The sequence below is a fragment of the Carassius carassius genome, chromosome 36 (genome assembly GCF_963082965.1).
Source record: "Carassius carassius chromosome 36, fCarCar2.1, whole genome shotgun sequence".
In the NCBI taxonomy this organism is placed as follows: Eukaryota; Metazoa; Chordata; class Actinopteri; order Cypriniformes; family Cyprinidae; genus Carassius; species Carassius carassius.
Genome location: NC_081790.1, coordinates 3,517,871 through 3,541,400, shown reverse-complemented (window position 1 = coordinate 3,541,400; position 23,530 = coordinate 3,517,871). Strand labels below are relative to the sequence as shown.

At 35.9% G+C, this 23,530-nt stretch overlaps 1 protein-coding gene across 4 annotated transcripts; it reads left to right on the top strand.

Moving 5' to 3' along the window:
- The first annotated feature begins 806 nt into the window (after nucleotides 1–806).
- LOC132116934 (protein ARK2N-like) lies at nucleotides 807–22,931 on the top strand. 4 transcript variants are annotated; one of them, XR_009425721.1, is made up of 5 exons: nucleotides 807–1,003; nucleotides 7,171–7,920; nucleotides 20,109–20,186; nucleotides 21,400–21,548; nucleotides 22,563–22,662. XR_009425721.1 is itself a non-coding variant. In XM_059525842.1 (5 exons), the coding sequence occupies exons 2-5, from the start codon at nucleotides 7,242–7,244 to the stop codon at nucleotides 22,726–22,728; spliced, it is 1,017 nt and encodes a 338-aa protein (XP_059381825.1). In that variant the 5' UTR covers nucleotides 807–1,003; nucleotides 7,171–7,241; the 3' UTR covers nucleotides 22,729–22,931. The 4 variants fall into 4 exon arrangements, 3 of the variants coding, with proteins under 3 accessions (XP_059381825.1, XP_059381826.1, XP_059381824.1); XM_059525842.1 differs by having other exon boundaries at nucleotides 21,400–21,493; nucleotides 22,563–22,931; XM_059525843.1 differs by lacking the exon at nucleotides 20,109–20,186 and having other exon boundaries at nucleotides 21,400–21,493; nucleotides 22,563–22,931.
- Nucleotides 22,932–23,530: the final 599 nt, after the last annotated feature.

Sequence of the window (23,530 nt, the reverse complement as noted above, 5' to 3'; positions counted from 1 at the left end):
TAAATCATCTTGTTAGGTTTGCATAGGAAAGCACTGCTTTGTTTTGTCATTTAATGCGTGGGTTATTAATTAATTAGCTTGTCATAGAGCAGTATGAAGCAAACATTATTCAATAAAATAATCACATCCATGTCTAAATAAATAATTGCTAATTGTTTAAGGATTGTATCATTGTTCTTTTAACCCTTTTTCTCTTTTTTACCATCACTATTATATACTGTATGTTGCTGGTTATTATATATAATTAAAACTAAATTACTTTTAAATAATTGTAATTTAGATTGACTTGATGTATTAAAATAACAAAAATAATAATTTGATTTAATAAAAACTACATAGACATAAGAAATTAATAAGAAAACAATAAACACCCAACAGAATTACTAAAGCTTTAAGTAAAATGAAAATGGAAAATATAAAAACTATAATAGTATGTCAATAATACTCCAGCCCTTGCACGTGTGAAAATCGAGGAAGCCAAACGAGAGCTGGTAATTTTATTAATTAATTTAGTTTTATTTTGGCATTTATTATTATTCTGTTGAATATAGTAATTTTCAAGAAACGTTTTATTTTTCTCCAAGGCTACCCTGGATGCCCAGCTGGAGCAGAAAGTAGACTTCATGAACACTTTATCTCGATAATAATAAAAAAAATCTGTTTAGAAAATAAACCATAAAATAAAAACGTGTAAATAATTGTAATTAACGTGACTTCTAAATATGCCGTTCTGTTTGTATTAAGCGCAATTCCTTTCCGAGTCTCACGGTGGCGCCTTTTGTTTTTCCCGGCTCCGCCGCAGCGGATATGACGACCACATTTGTTCCAGGGACGGCTAGTGGGGACATTTTAAATTAGCAAACTGCGCTAAAGCGGTCGGAAATTCGAGAACACAACAGTTATTCCATAAAATTTCAGTTAACTCCATATTTTCCTGATGAATATGGCGCTGCGAGCCTGAGATGTTTCGGAGAACACACACATGAGGACAGATTTGAACCAGGTAACGTGAAGCAGCTGTCGACGGCTATCGAGCGGACTCTTGTCACTGCGCCTCTCCATTTTGAGCGTCTTCTGCAGTTTAGCCCCAAACCTACTTTCACTTTAATTAATGCACGCGTTTATACATGCATAAATGCGGGTTATATCCACGCGACGTGCAGGTGTACCGGTTAAAGTGCAGCTTCTAGACTGAAAGTGTTACAGCAACAGTGTGTCGCAGGATGAGTGTCTGTGGTAACATAAAGCAACATTTATTTTCGCTCCTTTTACCTCCCCCCCCCCCATCTCTGTTATTATTTAAGAGACGTTTTCCGTTCATTTAATTGGTGCATTGAGTTGCGTTGAATCGCATGCACGCACAATGATTTATAAACTGATTCTGGGATTTTGAGGAAGTATGCATTGATGTTTATTCATTGCACATAAGAGCGTGAATATCTATGGGCTGTTGTATGCGTCATAAACAGATCTTCATACATGAGGGTTGAGGGATGCATTATGACCATGGTAACCACAGTTTTTGCCAAAATAAATACCATCCCTGATGCGGGTTTTGTTGCTGTAATTGCTGTCGTCATGAATGTGGGATCCCCTTTATAACGCTTTCTGAATCTATATTTTAACTTCTCGAATTCAAAGTTGACATTGTATCTTAAATCCTTATGTTACAGTTTGTTAACATAGTCCTTATGCAGAAATCTGACCTGTGGCAATCAACTCTGTGTGTGTTTGCCTTATAATCATGTTATTATATTGTTAATACAAATAATATTAGTTTTTTGGTTATAAGAAATGTAAAATTAATTGGGTAAAGGACATTTTCAAAATTTTCTTGTCCAAAATATCATAAGCTCCTTCTTATTTGTGTGTTCTTGTTTTATGGGACATTTTTTGTTACATCTACAGCTGTATTTTCTTTACTGTTACTTACACATTTATCCACACACACACACACACACACACACACACACACACACACACACAGTGCCAGTCAATGCAAGGCTGCATTCATTGTCAAAAATACAGGAAAAAAGGACTCATTTTGTGAAATATTATTTCAAATAAGTTTAATATAAATATATTATTCCTGTGATGCGCCGCTGTATTTTCAGCATCATTACTCCAGTCTACAGTGTCACATGATCCTACAGAAATCATTCTAATATGCAGATCTGTAATCACTATTGGAAACAGTCGTGCTGCTTAATTTATTATTTTTGGTCTGTGTGAGACTTTTTTTTTTTTAAGTTGATAAAATGTTAAAAAGATAATTGTTTAGGCTATAAAATGTTTTTAAAATTAAGAAATGTAATACTTTTATTCAGTAAGGAAGTTTCAAATGGATAAAAAGTGACAGTAAAGACATTTAGTAAATATTTCAATTTTTAATAAATGCTGTTCTTTTTAACTTTTTATTCATCAAAGAAAAAAGTATCACCGGTTTAAAAAACCTTTCAACACCTTAATAAATCTGCATATTAGAATAATTTCTGAGGGATCACTGAAGACTGGAGTAATGGCTGATGGAAAAAGCTGCATCACAAATTATATTTTAAAGTATATTAAAATATGAAATCAATATTAGAATTTGCAGTAAGATTTCGAAATTTTACCTGTTTTTCTTTCTTTTTCTTTTTTTGATCAAATAAATACAGCCTTGATGGGCATAAGAGACTCCATTTTATATATATATATATATATATATATATATATAGAGATAGATATAGATATATATAGAGAGAGAGAGGTCAACCGATAGTGGATTTTGCCGATAGTTGGACCACACTGGCCGATACCGATTAATTGACCGCTATTTATTTTTATTTTTTTAAGTGTTAACATTTCATTTCAACAGTTATGGTTAAATATACACATCTTAAAATATATAAACAAAGGCCATAGCATTACAATTATAGCAGCACAATGTATATTCTCACATTTTAACTGCTATTCTTGAACATTTAATGATTATCTAATCAAAATAAAAGAGCAGCGCTGAGTCTAGGAGAACTCACCGGTATCCCACACAATCCGGACGCGTCGTGTTCAAATCGAGCAGTGGTTTAAAACAGTTTATTTATTCACCAAAAGGACACAAGTTTACTTCAAGAATGAACTATGAGCCATAGATAAGTTTGAGGTTTAGTGTTTAAAAAAAATGGAGCAAATGGAAAGAGCACTCTATTATAGCTCTATAAATGAAGCCACAGAAAGACAAACGTTTCGATGAAAAATCTCAATATACAATGTAGGGATGGGACGGTATGAAAATTTAATATCACGATTATAGTGACTAAAATTATCACGATTATCAATATTATCACGGTTTTGTTGAAACGAGATGAAAGTGTTCAAAAATAGTTGATGCTCACACTGAAAACATTTCAGCAAGTTTTATATTTAATAATCAACAAACAACTAATAAAACAAGCAACTCTATGCACTTAATTTAAAGAAAGATTAAATTCTGTGGCATTTCCTTCCTTACAATGAAAAGTGTAGAAGCATAGAAAAGCATAGAAAAGTCACTGATTTTCGCCATTCCTTCTCGAAAAAAAACAAAAAAACATTGTGCGCTGCGCTTGCGTCAGACTGTTGCTGGCTGTACATGATTTAATAGCGAGTTATTAAAACCGCGATAATCAAACACGGTTTTAATGATAATTCATTTTTAAACGATATTACTAACCTTCAGCACATTTTATCACGGTTATCGATAAAACCGGTTATCGTCCCATCCCTAATACAATGGATACATGGATTTTTGTAGAGCTGAAACAACTAATCGATTTAATCGATTAAAATCGATTATTAAAATAGTTGTCAACTAATTTGGTCATCGATTAGTTGCTAAATAACTTTTATTTTCCGTAAGTGGCTCATTTTGTGCATATTTCAAATCTGCGGTGACCAAAGTGTGGCAGTAATGAGCCACCGGAGGTTTTACTCAGCCAGTACAGCAGGAGAAGTAGCGAATAGCCAATAGCTGGCCTCGTTTTATGTCACGTGCTTCCCGAACAGCGTCTTTGCAGCATTCAGCAGCAGTCAGCGGGATGTGCGAGTACTTTAATTTGAGCCTTCAAAAAAGAAGAGTAACCTGTAAACTCTGCACTACTGAACTGTTTACGGGGTCGTTCATATATCGCGACTTTTGCGCGCTCAAGTTCGTTATTTCCAATGTAGGCACGCGGTATGCGCGCTCATAATGGAAGCGACGCGAGCCGCCCGTTCTTCCAGGCACGTCCGCACCGCATAGTTAAAAACATCTCAACTTTTCAGAATGCGGCAAGCGCACCGCAGGTCATGTGACAAGAACTAACCAATCAGCTTCATCCTTTCCCGTAACAACGCTGAAAGCTCAGCAAAGATGAAGGAACAGCTGATCATAGTTGTATATGGATTGCCATTTTGAAATAAATTTAGTAGCAGAGCCACTGCAAGCGATTTTTAGAGCTGCAAATCCATTTATCCTTTGCTGAAATTTCCGCGTCTTCAAGGAGAGAGCACGTCATGGTTGCTTAGCAAAGGCAGACGCCTCAGGGGCGCTTCTGCCCGAGTGCTTTGGAAAGGAGGAGAAAGCAGCACGCCTAGCATTTTCCACGCGTTTTTAGGCGCGATATGTGAACGGCCCCTAAGACTTTTATTTGTGCAGATTCTCCAGTACAATGTTGTTTGCAAATGTTTATTCGTAAAAGCTGATAACATTGCTTTTTAACAGTTAACATTTAAAGCTTTCCAAACATGTTCTGTGATCAGTTTGTCGTTTACCAGTTCATAATTCAGTCGTGCAGCCCAATGCAGCAGTATGACTGAATGAGAGAGGAAAATGTTTAAATATAACGTTATTTGAAATGCACTTTTTTTTCCTAAGTATTCACTGCTCTTTTTCACAAAGCAGGTTTTTTGTGTGTGTCCGATTTTTTTTTTCTGGACAACCTTCTGATGGATTTTACTTTAAATTGTGAGTTCCATTCAGGTTTCATGCCATTGGCACTTTATTCGAAGGATTGTTTACAATTTCACAGCAAAAGCTATAAAGCTGTTTCCCAGTAAATAATAAAATGCAATGTACTGCAATTTTATTCTGTTTTATCCTTATTCTTCGTGAAAATATGTTCTTAAAGATTCCTTAATAAGCTTTGTTCAGGATGTTAAACTACTTTAGGAGCTCTAAGGACTGTTATGGTGAAAACATTATTTGAAATCTCCTTGTGAAATTTGCTAGAGTATGGGTCAGTGTTTTGATTGCAGAAGAGTTCGACAAAGGATCACTAACACAATAAAACAACTCCAGGTATATTTTTGATGAGGATATGACAATGGAAAATGGTTAAAATCTCTTAAAAATCTATGCTGAATGATAAATACCCTTTATTTATAATTTACTTGGGGGAAAATGGGCAAAACTAAAATATAAGTACATAAACCGATTAATCGTAAAAATAATCGACAGATTAATCGATTATCAAAATAATCGTTAGTTGCAGCCCTAGATTTTTGTTTATAACCGATAATTCCAGCAACCAACTATCAATGCCGTTTAATCTGCAAAACCGATACATCGGTTGACCTCTAATATAAACGGTATACAAAAATCAAATTTCACATTTTTGATGGCATCGTTTTATGTGTACATGCATATGTGTGAAAATGGTCATGAGTTACAATAGTAACATTTTGATTTTGCTTGTCTGGAGAGGATAATTTACAGATCTGGTGTTTTACAGGTTATAGAAAACTTATGAGAGAATTAAAATGGTGATTTTTCTTTTTTCATGCTTTAAAAGTCATAGAATTAATCAAATAAAGTCATGAATGTTTATATAGTCAGTATAAACTCTTCTATAGCCTATATAATTTTGGTTTGAAATTATGAAGTTATGAAAATTATGGACATAAAGTTTTGAAAGCATTTCAAGCCAAGGCTGTTGTGTAATGCAGCGTTGTGTAGAAAGGTTGACCTTGAAAATGTAACTACAACATGATTCGAGTAACTTTTATTTATTAACCCTCTAGAAAATATTCCAAGTTGTCAAAAATGTACAAACCCCATTCCAAAAAAGTTAGGACACTGTACAAATTGTAAAATAAAAACAGAATGAAATGATGTGGAAGTTTCAAATTTCAATAATTTATTCAGAATACAACATAGATGGCATATCAAATATTTAAACTGAGAAAATGTGTCATTTTAATGGGAAAATAAGTTGATTTTATATTTCATGGCATCAACACATCTCAAAAAAGTTGGGACAAGGCCATGTTTACCACTGTGTGGCATCTCCTCTTCTTTTTATAACAGTCTGCAAACGTCTGGGGACTGAGGAGACAAGTTACTCAACTTTAGGAATAGGAATGTTGTCCCATTCTTGTCTAATACAGGCTTCTAGTTGCTCAACTGTCTTAGGTCTTCTTTGTCACATCTTCCTCTTTATAATGCGCCAAATGTTTTCTATGGGTGAAAGATCTGGACTGCAGCTGGCCATTTCAGTACCGGATCCTTCTTCTACGCAGCCATGATGTTGTAATTGATGCAGTATGTGGACGTCTGGATGGGAGTAGTGTTGTCATGGTACCAAAATACCAGTGAAAATCCACGGTTCTCGGTACCAATTTCGGTACCTAAGCAAAACACAAAAATATGCTAATTAAAAAAAAAATAACTTTTTAGCACTAAAAATAAAACCAATGCCATTCTTTATACTTATTTACAATTGTGTTTAAAGTTTTTCTACAAGTTATATAATTATGAAAAACAGTAAACAAGTTTCACCCAAATTTAATTTGTCTTTTAATTTATGAAATTTAAACACATTTTATTTTTGGTAAATAAAGGGGATTTGCTATTAAAATTAAAACATGGAAGAATGTTGTGATTTATTTCTTTAAAAAATAAAGTTTTATAATTTTTTTCACTTGCATTTCTTAAAAGAAGTTCAACTCCCATCTTCTTGAATGTTTTTTTTTTATTCCACTGCAAGCGCATTGTGTGACATGAGCGCTTAATCACGCGTGCCGACATGCAGTTGAGTTATTCTTTTCTCTTTACTGCCATCATCGTCGAATTCAAATATTTTGAAATAGAATTGTGGCAAAACATGAAATTCAAATGAATCGATAAAATTAGAACAATCGGCTAGGAATTGACACATGATTCCTGTTTTCTAGGTCAACTGCCCCCGTTTACCACCAATCAACTGCCACTTCAGAGACTCAGCCCCTGGCCCCGCCCTCCAGAGATGACTGATGCCCAGAAGGCCAACGAGCTCCCTGAATGCACCACAGAGGGTGGTGCCACAACAGAAGAGCAGGACATGTCCCTGAGACAAGAGACCACGCCCACCAGCTCGCCAACGTGCGAGGAACCAATCAGCTCTCCTGACAAACAGCCCGCCCCCAGCCTGCTCTCCATGCCGTGCTTACTAGACGAGCTTCATAGAGACTCCGCCGCCGGGCAGCCGCAGGAAACAGACCCGCCTCTGGCAGCCAACCAGTCCTGTGCACGGGAAGACAGCGACTCCTCCGTCTGCCAGCGGTCGCCTTCCTCCTCCGGTAACCTGGGAGACTCCGACTCGTCGGCAGAGGAAGCTCCGGCGCCTGTTCAAACGGCCGGCAGGAAGTCACGGCGCTCACATTCTGAGAGCGACACGCCCTCCGTGACAATGGCTGCCAAGAAGAACCGCTGCCACCAGAAGCAGGTAAACGGGCGCGTGCGCGTCAGAGCCCCGCGCAGCCAGCAGCAGAAGCAGCGCATGCGACAGCTGCGGCAGAAACGCGAGGCTGCGGTGAGACGCAAACCTGACGTGCTTCAAGACAGCAGCACCAGTGACAGCGACATCACAGCCCACTCATCCTCATCCTCGCCACTAACGGCCTCGTCCGACAACGATGGAGAGAGAGTCAACTCTCACGCACCAGGTAACTGAACACACACACACAGCATTTTGTCTAGACTACCTTGTGTGGACACGCATATATCACAAACACATCCTGAACAAATCGATTCGCTGATGCATTAGTGTTCTTTCTCAGACCCTGTTTACACTAGTGCATTTTCGTTTTAAGACTTTACACCAGAGGTGTAAAATATACTCGAATATTTTACTCAAATGAAAGTACAAGTGTACTTTTAATTGAGTAAAATTTTCACTGATTAAAAGTAAACTAAAAGTAATAAAAGTAAAAGTATCTGGTCAAAATCATACTTGAGTAAAAGTAAAAAAGTCCAACTTTAAATTGTACTCAAGTATTAAAAAAGTGGAAGTACTTTTTTTCTTGCAGACATACAGAAGAATGGTTAAAGTGAGAGAACGAAAAAATGCAATGGCACAGGTCAAACATGTATATTTAGTTCAACAACAAATAAAATGAAACCTAGCGGTACACCAAAAACATTTAAAATACAGGAAAAGGGATTAAAAGGAAACTCCATCATGTCCACCCTCATGCCATCTAATAAGACTTACATTTATCAGATGAACACAAACTAAGAGTTTTAGAAGAAAAAAATAATAATTTCTCCTTATATAATGCAAGTGTATGGGACATCCAAAAATGACACTTCAAAAACTATACACAAAGAGAATATGACTAACTCATGCAACCCCTGTTAATGAATCACTGTGAAACGATAGGCATATGTAAGAAAAATACAACTACCAATATTTTAATCTTGACCATCATGTTCACTTTGTGTGGTTTCTGAAGTGGTCCCGTTGCATTATATGGACTAAAAATCTTTGCTTGTGAAGAAAGTAAGTCATAAACATCTGGGATGACAGAGATCCAGTAAATGGTGAGAAAATTTTCATTTTTGGGTGAACTATCCCTTTGAAGAGCAAGTTGTGATGGAGAGGCTAGAAATATATTCCAGACAGAATACAAGAATGTGTTGAATTAATGAGCAGAGTCAATAGTTAAAACATACAACGTTGTTTACAACTTTTTTAAAGGCTACTTTATTTGTGTTGTCTATTCAACATCACTGTCTAAAAGGACAATTAATCTTTTAAATGTTTATTTGGGGCATTTAGAGTTTTTTTCTTGGCCAATATTGATAAATAATTATTTGTGACTAATTAGATTAATGAGAAAAGCATGTAATTACCATATTTTTCGGACTATAAGTCGCACCTGAGTATAAGTCGCATCAGTCCAAAAATATGTCATGACGAGGGGGAAAAAAACATATATAAGTCGCACTGGACTATAAGTCGCATTTATTAAGAACCTAGAGAAAACATTACCGTCTACAGCCACGAGAGGGCGCTCTATGCTGCTCAGTGTAGACTACAGGAGCAATGAGCAGCATAGAGCGCCCTCTCGCGGCTGTAGACGGTAATGTTTTCTCTTGGTTCATTTCTCTCAGTTCATGTCAAATTAATTTTGACAAATAAGTCACACCTGACTATAAGTAGCATGACCAGCCAAACTATGAAAAAAAGTGTGACTTATAGTCCGGAAAATACGGTATTAAGATTAAAAAAATATTCACTGGCAGTCCTAATTCCTACTTCATGATTCATATAATGACATATTGTATATACAACAAGAACGTCACTAAACATGAATTACAATTAATTTAGCATATAATGTTTATGTAAACACTGTTTTGGAGATTTGTAACATTTTAAAAAATCCCATAAAAATAATAACTGTATTTAAATTCTCATCACTGATTTTTTTGCACTCAATTTTGTGCATTCAGCTAATATATTACATAGCTAATGGCTCTTTTAAAACAGAACATATAATGAAACTTTTTTTGGCGGGAAAACGCAACTTTTACCTCAATATGCTTCCTCAGATTTGATGTTGAGACATTTACCTGATGAAAGTCCTAATTGAAGTAGAAATGTGTGTGTTTGATGCATGAAAACAATGATCATTAGTTCTCACATCAGGCACACATTAGAGCTTCTGTTTACCATATTTAATGTGCATAAGATAAAATAAGAATACAATGTACTTTTCAAGATCAAATAAAATTTTAAGGAGTAAAAAGTACAGTTTTTTTTCTTCAGAAATGTAATCAAGTAAAAGTACAAGTAGTCAGTTTAAATTGTAGTTGAGTACAAAAGTACAAAATCCCCCAAAATAATACTTATGTACAGTAATCAAGTAAAATTACTCAAGTATTTTACACCTCTGCTTTACACTGGCATTTCTGACTGTTGCAACCTAAAATGCATGTCACGTGACCATTTATGCAGGTACAGCCATAGATATGGATCGGTACATTCCCTATTATTTAGATCACGGACACGTCTACGTGCTTGACAACGGTGAGCATGATGTTATTGTGTACACATAGTGGTCAAGGATACGCAGAGCAAATGTGGGAAGCCACGCCATCATTTTCAAAAGTCTCCGTTTTGGTCCGTTTACAGTGAAACGCAGAGTCGAAAATGCCGGAGTAGTGTAAACGATCGTCGTAACCGTAGCAAACGTTATGCATTTTAGATCTAAAACGCTCGAGTGTAAACGGGGCCTCAGATGATGAAGAATGTTTATTATGTAACAACCAATATGACTTAAGTGTCATATAATAACTAAATCGTTAGATTTTTCTATATTATTAGTAAATATGCTGTTGATAATAATAATATTAATGTTAATGACAATAAAACATTACTTATCTGACCATTTCACTTAAATATAACAGTGCCAATGAATAAGCAAAACATTTATCTTTCTATTGACTTATATTATTATTATTATTGAAGATTCTATTTTTAATTTTTAACATGATTTTTTAAATACATTTTCATTGTAATTATTTTTATTGATAATGTTTTTTATTAATGCTGATTACAATAAATAATTGCTCATCTGACTGAAAAAATATAACTTGTATGGTGCCAGAAAAATCACAACAATGGAATATATTTATTTATTTTTACTATTATTTTTAAATAATCGTTATGTGTTACTATTATTATTATTTCAATAAATAATTACTTTCCTGACCATCTCACTAAATGACTTTCAAAAAAATAATAAAATAACTATATGGTGCCAGTAATCGGTACATATTGTTTTTAACTGGTTAAGAAAAGGTGTAGGAAAAATTGTATATAATTTATCTATAATGATGCCAGTAAAATTACAGTAATTTATATAAAAAAAAGGATTTTTTATTTTTAATTGATCATTGTGTAATCAATTGTATTAATAGATTATTATTAATGTTAATTACGTTATTTGAGTTTATACTGACTTATTTTTGTTTTTGGATGAGGGCATACGTATTATATTATATAGGAGTATAAAATCTCAGTAAAACCCACTGAGATGCATCGAGAATCCTTTTGGAATCAGATTGTGAGTAAATCGAAACTGAAGGTTCCCATCTCTAGTCTCGAAACAAACCAACACATTTAGACATTTCATTTCTCTCTTGCATTGTTTGGTGCATGTTTCCTGAATGACGGAACGGTTGAATAAACACACACTCATAGATCGGGTCAATCACACACCAGTGTCCTGCAGTGGTCAGGTGTGTGTTTCTGTGAATGCATGTTGAATGACCTCATAGCGCAAAGCGGCAGGTGAGGAATGTTTTTCCGCTAACATAATACAACAGCATTCTGACCTTACTCTGAATAATCTTTAAAAGCTTTCAAATCCAACGTCAAGTATAACAAAATACACAGCATAAATACACTTGCGTAACGTTTTTGTACATTTAATAGTCCAAAGCTGTTGCTTTTCTACAGACAATAGTTCAAGCAATAGATATTCTCTAAAGTAGCAAATAAACACAATGACATTATAATCAAGTATATTTTTGATCTACAATGAATGCTGATGCACAAATGAATTTCATTGTAATGCATGCAGAGTTAAGTCTTTTTGATTGGAGGTCAATAATATCAGGTATTGGATGAAAGGTTTGCGTTAGAATATCACAAGATTTTCTTCATTCTGTCTTGTCTTTCATATGCATCAGTATCTGTTGTGTTTGTGTCCTTTATCTGTGGCTTGTGTGTGTAATGTGTCTGCAGTTTTCTGTTCATTTGTTCTTCTACATATGCTTGTTAGTTAGGAAATGCATGATGTCATTTTCCTATTTGGGGCCACATTGTTGGCATGGCAGGAGTTGAATCTCAGTATATGTAATCGTTGGTGGAGCATATTATTAATGTTAATTATTTTTTTTTTTTTAAAGCAGATGCTTTTGCAGCAGTGTTATTTTAGTATTATTACTACTATATCACTGTAGTATTTATTGGATTCACTTTTATTTTTAATATTTGCCAACTTATTTTAGTATTTGTTTTGTTTTCAAATTTTGAAATTGTATTTTTGTATATCTTTAATTTTAGTTTTAGTAATTTAATGTGCTTTTGTCATTATACATTTTTATTTCTTTATAGCTTTAATTTCAGTTTTGTGTTTAGTAATATTAGTCATTTTATCTTCAACATTTTTTTCAGTCAATTGTCAAGGCAACATTTCCAACTTACTAACTTTTCACCTAATATTTAATTATGATTTATGATTTTTATTTTTCAGCTTTGTCAAAAAAGTAAAAATTTTTTAATGGTTTTAGATAGCAATTACAACACAAGCAATGTTTCTAAGGTATTTTCCCCCGAAGTTATGCCTCTAAATTCATTCTTTTTAAAACTTTTGTGCACATTCACCACTTTCTAAAAGCTTGTCAAATCATCTGATCTTAATAACATTCCTGTATTACGCACAATTTGTGAGGTCTTTAATAAGGTTTGCGTAATATCTTATTAATTTGTTTTTTATTCATTGATTATCTCTTAGGATGGCATTTATTGTTCAGAAATGTATCTGCTCTCTGATAAGTCTCTGAACAAGCACAATGATGCTGTAGTAGTCGTCTAGTTTTTCAGACCGGTTCATTTCACACACTTAAAGTTGTTACACCTCTGTCTTTATTTCTTCATGTAATATTCTGAGGATTGGTTGGTGTTACAGTGGTTAAAAAGCTGGTATCTTCCTCACTGTGTGATCTTTAAGCCGTCTTTAGTCATGTGACTATTGGTGAACTGTACCCAGAATGCACTGCGAGAGCTGCATGATTGTCCCCAGCATGCTCGCCGGTGTGCACGCAATAACGCCGCAGCTTTCTGCCTTCCTGTGTGTCTGACGTCTCTCTCTCGGCACTGCCGTCTGTCTTTAAGCTGGCCAACGCCGAGCGGACGCTTCTGGAGCATCAGCACGTGGGCGGGGCCATCTTGACCTGGGCGTGGCCAGTGGAACTCTGGGCGGAGTCTTGGAGGAAGCTCTTACGCGATTCGCCGCGATGCAGAGACAGACCGAGGAGCGCTTTCGTGTGTGGATGGACCGACTGACCCGCCTGCATTCAGACGATGACCTTTCGTCCGGTGAAAATCAAGAGGGGCGGAGCCACGTTAGCTCGTTCCTGCCGTCGTCGGAGTCCCAGGAAACGCTGGCAGCCTATCAGATGGCTCGACTCAGCGCCATCACGGTTCCACCGCCTCAGACTGCTGGTGTCAATGGAAGCGCAGAGCCGTCTGAACCCAACGTTTAAAGAACATTGACACAACATCACTGTGCCGACTGCTGAAGTGGAGGCTTAGGACAGTGCACAAACTTTCTCTTTATCTCTTACTAAATTCATCTTCATTCTGGCTTCCACATCTATCTCCTTCTACCTATTAAAGGATCAGTTTTCCTGCAAATGAAACATTTACTCATCCTCATGCCTTTCTGAACCCATTTGGCTTTCTTGCATGCAATACACAATGTGCATTTTTTAAGGAATATTGTGGTAATTTGATGAAAGTGAACAAGACACTGAGTCTGTCAAGCTCCAGGCAGTGTTATTTTAGTATCATGCTAATATATGATACTATTATAGTTTAATGCATTTTTGAATGTTTACATTTTTTCCTTTTTCATTGTAGTTTTTGACATTTTTTGGTAGTTTTGTTTTTATACATCTGTATATATAACTTTATATATAGTTATGTATTTATGTTTACCTTTTTCATATTTTTGTTTATTTTAGTATATAATTTTAGTAAACAAAATTAAAATGAGAAATGTCTGTTTCAGTTAACTTTCATTTCATCTTTTTTTTTTTTTTTGTTAATCAAAAATAAAATGAGATGAAATGGTTCATTATTAATTTGTTTTACATAACAGCAAAAATAGCTATAAAAACCCTGGCTCTAGAAATTATAAAAAAAAAAAAAAAACATTGAATTATAAAAATATGAAAAATATTTAATAAAAATATTGAGCTATATCGAAGGCTTTTATGCTTTTTTTTTTTTTGGAGGTTGACAGACCCAGTTGCCATTGTAAAAAAGAGCCTGCATATTCTAAAATTCAGATTTGGCATAATAATCATATTTTTTTTCTGGTTTGGAACAACATGAGGATGAATAAAGACAGACCGACATTTCTTTAACTTCATGTGTCTTCCGTTGTTTGTTTTATATTGCCATCTCAGGGCCGCCCTCCACACTCAGTGCCTTTGCGATCTCATTTCTTTGGGAGAGCCAGTGTCTTTCACTCACCTGGAGATGAATCGTTTAAAATATTCATTTGTCTTGTCTCTAGAACAGTTTCATGACGTTATTTGATACTTCGCATCGACTCCTATGTGTCTCATTGTCTTCATCTGGGCCGGCATGTCTACCAAAGATCTCTTGTTTGCATTGTGGATTGGTTTAGGTTCTTATTTAATCGCTTCTCCCAAAGCAGAATATGCATGATATAAGCAGACAACAGAGAGCTGTAATGTGATGACAGCCTGTACATAGGTTTTTATGCTAAATACTAACTTGCGACACGCAAACGAACATCAAACACTGATAGAAACAGTCTGTGATGCACATGCAATAAACTGATTATACTACTTCTTCTGGACACAATGTGTAAAGCAAGAGATGCTGTTCACTTTTTTGGCTATACATATCTATTTAAAGGTGATTTCTATAAAAATGTCAAAGTCGTATTTTACCCCAAAGTTAATGTTTACTTAAAAACAACAAAGCTGAAATTTAGAAACATTAACTTTTGATGCATTTTGAAACAATTTTAGTGACAGTTACACATTAATTCATATCTGGTTTCTTTTTACTTTGAGCTGGTGCTTCTCATTGCATTGTGGTTTTGAAAAAATCCTATAATTTTTTTAATTAAAAACAAAATCTAATTAAATGCAGGAGAACAAATACTGATAAATAGTTTACTTTGAATATTGTAATATGTAAAAAAACATATGTAATTTTTTTTTTGCATTTTACTGCAATAAGATTATTTTTTCTCAGTTGCTAATGTCACCATTTCAAAATTATTAATATGCATATAAATGGGCTTAATTATATTTCCAAATATAATTTCATGAAATTTCTTTTTGATTTTAGGGTGAAACATGTGCTGGCCAGAGTCATGAGATTGGCACGTCATGTGCTTCCTCCATATGAACACAAACACACATAGTTCGAGGTTTACTGTAGTTATGGACTTACAGGAGGACTTGAAAGCTATTTGGTGTACTGCTTTACTGTACAGTGTGTCTGATAGGAGATTGTTTGTTTTTATGCCTTTTTGTTGTTATAATAACCTGGCTGCCTAAGTTAAAGTCATAATGTTTTAGATGGAGGACAGAATTTCCTTCCTTCCTTAGAAACCAAGAAATAAGTCAACCGAGATGGATGTCTTTTTTTATTTGTTCCAAATGTTTTCTTTATTTTTAATGTCCTATACTACTGCCTCACCGAACGTAAAAGTGTGCCTGGCGACGTTCAGTTGTGTTTTCATGCCTATGTAACACATAGTTGATCTGTGATATCTGCTTTGTTGAGAGCTGGTAAATAAATATACAAGTATTTTACCAGCATTCATCTGTTTTGCCTTACTTTCATAGCCTCATTATCCAGCTAGTTTACATTTAATCTCCGTGTATGGGACATTCTCACAGACTGCAATTTTGTAGAACGTTTTTTGAAAACACGAAAAAATTGACCATATTTACTCTAAAAACATCATCCTGGTCTTATAAGGAACAGTTCATCATGTTATTATATAAAGGAAAAAAGATAGTCTTTGTAGTCTTAAAAGGTTAGTTCACCCAAATATCAAAATTATGTCATTAATGACACCCTCATGTTGTTCCAAACCCGTGAGACCTCCGTTTATCTTGGGAACACAGTTTAAGATATTTTAGATTTAGTCCGAGAGCTCTCAGTCCGTCCGTTGAAGCTGTGTGTACAGTATACTGTCCATGTCCAGAAAGGTAAGAAAAACATCATCAAAGTAGTCCATGTGACATCAGAGGGTCAGTTAGAATTTTTTGAAACATCGAAAATACTTTTTGGTCTAAAAAATAGCAAAAACTACGACTTTATTCAGCATTGTCTTCTCTTCCGTGTCTGTTGTGAGACAGTTCAAAACGAAGCAGTTTGTCATATCCGGTTCACGAACGAATCATTCGATGTAACCGGATCTTTTTGAACCAGTTCACCAAATCGAACTGAATCATTTTAAACGGTTCGCATCTCCAATACTCATTAATCCACAAATGACTTAAGCTGTTAACTTGTTTAATGTGGCTGACACTCCCTCTGAGTTCAAACAAACCAATATCCCGGAGTAATTCATTTACTCAAACAGTACACTGACTGAACTGCTGTGAAGAGAGAACTGAAGATGAACACCGAGCCGAGCCAGATAATCACTCGTTCATGAGTCAAGAACCGTTTCTGTCAGACGTGTCCGATTCGAGAACCGAGGAGCTGATGATACTGCGCATGTGTGATTCAGCATGAAGCAGACCGACACACAGAGCGTCTGAACCGAACTGATTCTTTTGGTGATTGATTCTGAACTGATTCTGTGCTAGTGTTATGAGCCCAGGTAAATCGAAGGCTTCAATCAAGGGCAATCATCGCCAATGACGCCATTACGTCGAGCGCAAAAGAACCGGTGAACCATTTTCTTCAACCGGTTTATTGAATCGAATTGTCCGAAAGAACTACTGGTGATCCGAAAACCGATGAGTCAGTCTTTTGTTCATTATCTGGCTCGGCTCGGTGTTCATCTTCAGTTCTCTCTTCACAGCAGTTCAGTCAGTGTACTGTTTGAGTAAATGAATTACTCCGGGATATTGGTTTGTTTGAACTCAGAGGGAGAGTCAGCCACATTAAAAAAGTCAATAGCTTAAGTCATTTGTGGATTAATGCGTATTGGAGACACGAACCGTTTAAAACGATTCAGTTCGATTTGGTGAACTGGTTCAAGAAGATCCGGTTACATCGAATGATTCGTTCGCGAACCGGATATCACAAACTGCTTTGTTTTGAACTCTCTCTCACAACAGACACGGAAGAGAAGACAATGCTGAATAAAGTCGTAGTTTTTGCTATTTTTGGACCAAAATGTATTTTCGATGCTTCAAAAAATTCTAACTGACCCTCTGATGTCACATGGACTACTTTGATGATGTTTTTCTTACCTTTCTGGACATGGACAGTATACTGTACACACAACTTCAATGGAGGGACTGAGAGCTCTCGGACTAAATCTAAAATATCTTAAACTGTGTTCTGAAGATAAATGGAGGTCTCACAGGTTTGGAACGACATGAGGGTGCCATTAATGACATAATTTTGCTATTTGGGTGAACTAACCCTTTAAAACCTTTAAGAGTACCGTCGTGGCCAAATGTTTTGAGAATTACATAAATATTGGAAATTGGAAAAGTTGCTGCTTAAGTTTTTATAATAGCAATTTGCATATACTCCAGAATGTTATGAAGAGTTATCAGATGAATTGCATAGTCCTTCTTTGCCATGAAAATTAACTTAATCCCCAAAAAAAACTTTCCACTGCATTTCATTGCTGTCATTAAAGGACCTGCTGAGATCATTTCAGTAATCGTCTTGTTAACTCAGGTGAGAATGTTGACGAGCACAAGGCTGGAGATCATTATGTCAGGCTGATTGGGTTAGAATGGCAGACTTGACATGTTTAAAGGAGGGTGATGCTTGAAATCATTGTTCTTCCATTGTTAACCATGGTGACCTGCAAAGAAATGCGTGCAGCCATCATTGCGTTGCATAAAATGGCTTCACAGGCAAGGATATTGTGGCTACTAAGATTGCACCTAAATCAACAATTTATAGGATCATCAAGAACTTCAAGGAAAGAGGTTCAATTCTTGTAAAGAAGGCTTCAGGGCGTCCAAGAAAGTCCAGCAAGCGCCAGGATCGTCTCCTAAAGAGGATTCAGCTGCGGGATCGGAGTGTCACCAGTGCAGAGCTTGCTCAGGAATGGCAGCAGGCAGGTGTGAGCGCATCTGCACGCACAGTGAGGCCAAGACTTCTGGAAGATGGCCTGGTGTCAAGAAGGGCAGCAAAGAAGCCACTTCTCTCCAAAAAAAAACATCAGGGACAGATTGATCTTCTGCAGAAAGTATAGTGAATGGACTGCTGAGGACTGGGGCAAAGTCATATTCTCTGATGAAGCCCCTTTCCGATTGTTTGGGGCATCTGGAAAAAGGCTTGTCCGGAGAAGAAAAGGTGAGCACTACCATCAGTCCTGTGTCATGCCAACAGTAAAGCATCCTGACACCATTCATGTGTGGGGTTGCTTCTCATCCAAGGGAGTGGGCTCACTCACAATTCTGCCCAAAAACGCAGCCATGAATAAAGAATGGTACCAAAACACCCTCCAACAGCAACTTCTTCCAACAATCCAACAACAGTTTGGTGAAGAACAATGCATTTTCCAGCACGATGGAGCACCGTGCCATAAGGCAAAAGTGATAACTAAGTGGCTCGGGGACCAGAATGTTGAAATTTTGGGTCCATGGCCTGGAAACTCCCCAGATCTTAATCCCATTGAGAACTTGTGGTCAATCCTCAAAAGGCGGGTGGACAAACAAAAACCCAATAATTCTGACAAACTCCAAGAAGTGATTATGAAAGAATGGGCTGCTATCAGTCAGGATTTGGCCCAGAAGTTGATTGAGAGCATGCCCAGTCGAATTGCAGAGGTCCTGAAAAAGAAGGGCCAACACTGCAAATACTGACTCTTTGCATAAATGTCATGTAATTGTCGATAAAAGCCTTTGAAACGTATGAAGTGCTTGTAATTATATTTCAGTACATCACAGAAACAACTGAAACAAAGATCTAAAAGCAGTTTAGCAGCAAACTTTTTGAAAACTAATATTTATGTAATTCTCAAAACTTTTGGCCACGACTGTAGAGACGTATATTCAATTCCTTACACATTTTTTACTGTCGAATATCCTTTTTCTCTTAGAAAATGTTGCATTGCGGGGGAAAAGGGATCCTGAACACTTTTTCCAGTGAAAAAAAGGTATTATTTATGGATAGTTTTGTCAGGATTTACTCAAAAACTAAGCTTAGATCAATAATGCAGTTCAGAAAAGAAAAAAAAAGGTTAAGATTGATTCCAATATTTGGTGATAATATCGCATAAAGAGAAACTTATGTACTTTTTTTGGATAATTTTTGACTGTCGCCGCAAGTGTAACACGTTCCAAAAAATTACAAAATTATACATTTTTAGGGAAGTTTTTTTTAGCAAAGTCAGTAAGGTTTAGTCCAATGAGATAACATTAAAGGAATAGCTCACCAAAAATGAAAATTCTGTCATTTACTCTCACTCAAGTTCTTTCCAAACCTTTATGAGTTTCTTTCTTCTGTTGAACACAAAAGAAGAAACTTTGGTAACCAAACAGTTGGCGGTAGCTGTTGACATCCATAGTATGTACAATAGTTAATGACTGCCATCCGCATTCTTCAAAATATCTTTTAGAATGAGGGTTAACGCTTTATTGCTTGTAAAATGTCTATTGTGCATTTAATGTAAATGCGGTTTAAATTAGATTTTTTATTTAGGGAATAATATAATGATCTGTGGCAGTCGGCAGCATGATACAAAAGCAGTGTAAACCTAAAAGCAAAACACTTTAATGTTTCACTTTAATCTTTAATCCAGCATTTTGAAATATAGATAGATTTTCCAAAGGAACTAATGTGATCGCAGAATTCTGCATGTACAGATACGTTGGCGAATCTTCTGAACGGTGTGTGTGTGTGTGTGTGTGTGTGTGTGTGTTGCAGTGGGTCCTGCAGTGATTGGACACTATGATATTTCAGACACTCACTCCGAACAGGAACAGCAGTCGCAGTCGCTCTCAGGTTCGTTTCTACTGTAGGTTGTCTGTACATTCACATGCAATGGCTGCATCTCAATTGGCATACTAATATTAGATTAGCAAACTTGTACTTAAAAAAAAAAAAAAAAAAAAAAAAAAAATAGTGCATCAATAGAATGCTTTTAGATCACAATCCCTTGCACTACCAAAGAGACGTTTTGTGATTTTTGTACAATTTCACCCTTTTTCGTTGACAAAATTGGAAAGCACCTACAGTAACTTTGTTATTATGGATGTGATTTAATAAACTTATTCAATTTAATTAATTTTGAACAAAATTACTTTTGCAGAACCACTGGGGCCACCACAATTTCCACTACAATCAATCGTGTGTAAGTTAAACATTGCGTTTAAAGTCCCCCTATTATGGGTAATAAAAGGTTCATATTTTGGTTTTGGGTGTCCCCAACAACAGGTTGACATGCACGCAAGGTCAAAAAACACTTTCATCGTCTTATAATATGCATTCATTTTTACCTTACTTGCTCAACGACTCCCAAACGATTCGCTCAACGATTCATTTTTCCCAAACCCCTCCTTTGCGTGACGCAAATCTGTGGTAATTGGTCTCATTTCCATCTCATCTCACCTGTAATGCGTAATAAAGCTGTGTTTGTGAGTGCAGTGCTGCTTTGTTTACAGCATTACCTGGGAAACCGTTATTTTACTGCTCCAAAAGCGGCATCTAGTGACAAAGAATGAATTTGCATTTTCATTCAGACCAGTAGGAAAAGACCAACAAGTGGGCTTGAGATTTGTTTAAAAAACGACTTGTTTCAATGATTCAGAGTTGACTCTTTCTTTCAAAAGACAGTAACTTTATACACGGTGCACTTTCAGATTTAACTCTTTGCAGGATGTTTTCATTCACTTAGAGCTGTGTTACACGCTGCATGAAAGGTAATTTTGAAAAATCCATAATAGGGGCACTTTAAGTAGTTTTAGTGTGCATATTGTGAAGCAGCCTTTACCTCACATTTACTGAGATGAATATGTTCTGACCTCAACTACAGGACATTTTGTATGTAGAAGTGAAATCCAGACAGTTTGATTTCTGTTTGTACATTTGTGTTTTTGTGCATGCGTGTTTTGTTCCTGCCGTGTTACATCAGTTTCTCTCACATTTCATTCTGAGGATGGCCGTGAATGTTGAAGCTGTAGGTTTTTTTGCTGAATGAAGTGTGTTGTTTGTGTAGGTGCAGTTCCTGCAGTAGAAGTCCAGCCGTCTCAGGTGAGTCTGGCGTCCACAGACAGTGAAGTGGAGATCGTTGGAGTTCAAGAGAACGCCGGGTGAGCCCATCCTCGCCATTCAGCAGTCATTTAGTAGTATTCATATCCTAACTAGGTAATCAATAACATGCACATCATATTTTGGTTCTAAACAATAATTTGTTGAATTGTAAATTGGTAGTTCAAGTGAATTTAAACAACAATTCTTGTAGAATGTATCATGACCTGTAACTACACTGAATATTAGGATTATTACAAACTATTTTTTAGAAGCAAAAACCATAAAAAGTGATTGATAAATAAATGACTGGTTGCAGCTCCTATACATAGCGCTTTATATTACACTCAATGCAACAAACCTGATCTTGATTCTAGCCATTTGTATATGCAACCAGGAAATAGGATTTGACTTAATTTCAGTACTTTATAAAAGGGACCAATTCATTAGCATTTGTTAAATGCGTTGGGTATCATGAACAGGGTTTTCTTAAAAAGTGTTAATTCATTAATGAAGGCATTAAATTGGAGCAGAAAGTCTTCATTTCATAAAGTCATGGCCTCAGATGTTGCATGCATCATTCTCAGTATTTGTTTTCTGATACAAATATCTAAATATTATTAAATCAAGATACAACCACCTGAGATCTAAAATCTAGTTTTCTGAGAAATTTAAAAAAAATTAAGTTTGTGCTTAAATCCAGAGCAAATATTTGCCAATTAGAAAAATATTAGAACAAGAAAAAATATCTCCCCGTGGGCTCAGAAAAATCAACTTAATAATTCAAAGGGAAAACAAGTTTTCATTCCCCTTTGACACATATGTTCTTCTTTTAAGCATAGTCACTTTATTTTGTTCAGGCTTTTTGTAACTCAAGTAGGCCTAAATCTTTCTTGATTTAAGAATGTTTGCATATTTGAACAAAACAAGGCATAAATACCAAGTAAGGTATTAATTTTTTGCACTATATGCAACATTTGTTGCCAACTTTGAGCTCATATTTAAGAGTTTTTAAGACCTTAATATGTGGAAGGGTGGATTAAGAGCAGCAGAAACCCTTTTTATTTCAGTTTTCAAGCTACTTTGAATTCTGACGGGTTTATTTTGTGACTGTTGTGATGTTATTTTCAGCGTGGTCTCCAGGTTTCCTCATGGTGGAGTGATCCAGTCGCTTTCTTCCTGGAAGCAGAGAGCTCCGGCTCAGTGGACGTCCGTCTCGGCGCAGTCCGTCTGGGTTCCTCCTCCTGAGGTGGTGGATCTGACACTGGATGAAGACCGGCACAGATACCTGCTGTGATCAAACACACTCACACGCTTAGATACACACTCATATACATGTGTCTGGTGGGCCGACTGACTCAAACCAGAACACAGAACGATGCTTTCATTAAATGAAAAAACTTCAAACTGCTCAATGTTTGCTTCTGATACACTTTGATATGTCTGATGAATTACTTGCAACTGTGAGACAGCAATGTGAATAAATGACAGCAGATTTTATCGGGTGGTAATGGTTAATGAGCAGATGCTGTACCAAGTTCTCCCATGATAATGTCATACTGGTCTTAGATAAAAACCAAATATGGGGCTTCCTTATAGAAATTAATACTCAATGTCAACAGGTGAATCTCACAAAAACTGGTCATATTTCACTCCAAAATCAAGACGAGCCGTAAACAAGCAAGATTAAGATTTTTGAATTATGACATTTATTGATAGTCATTTTTAAAAAGACCATCATTTGAAATAGTTAAAATGTACTGATTTGATTAAAAAAAAAAGTAATTATATTATTAAAATAATTTTACCCTTGTCAATGTTTTCTGTAATGCTGTAAACCATGGATGCTCTACGTTAGAGTGTTTATGGACATGTCAAATTTAGAAAATACCCTGTTTATTTCTTTATTCAAAATCTAATTTCTTGGGGGGTTTTTTCCACTGATTTTGAGGGATTTTTGTGAGATTCAGCCAAAGAAAGTTTAATCGCTCATTTCATAATGACAAATGGGGGATGTTTTACTTTATCACAACCTGAGATTTCAACATCTTCTCTTCTTACGAGTCGCTTCGCCCCCCGAAAAAAACGGCCACACTTAC

What these genes read in the sequence shown, in the direction of transcription:
- LOC132116934 (XM_059525841.1), top strand. Translation starts at nt 7,242, where the DNA reads ATGACTGATGCCCAGAAGGCCAACGAGCTCCCTGAATGCACCACAGAG. An exon ending in AGTCAACTCTCACGCACCAG is followed by an intron (nt 7,921 to 13,160) that starts GTAACTGAACAC and finishes TCTGTCTTTAAG; the next exon opens with CTGGCCAACGCCGAGCGGAC.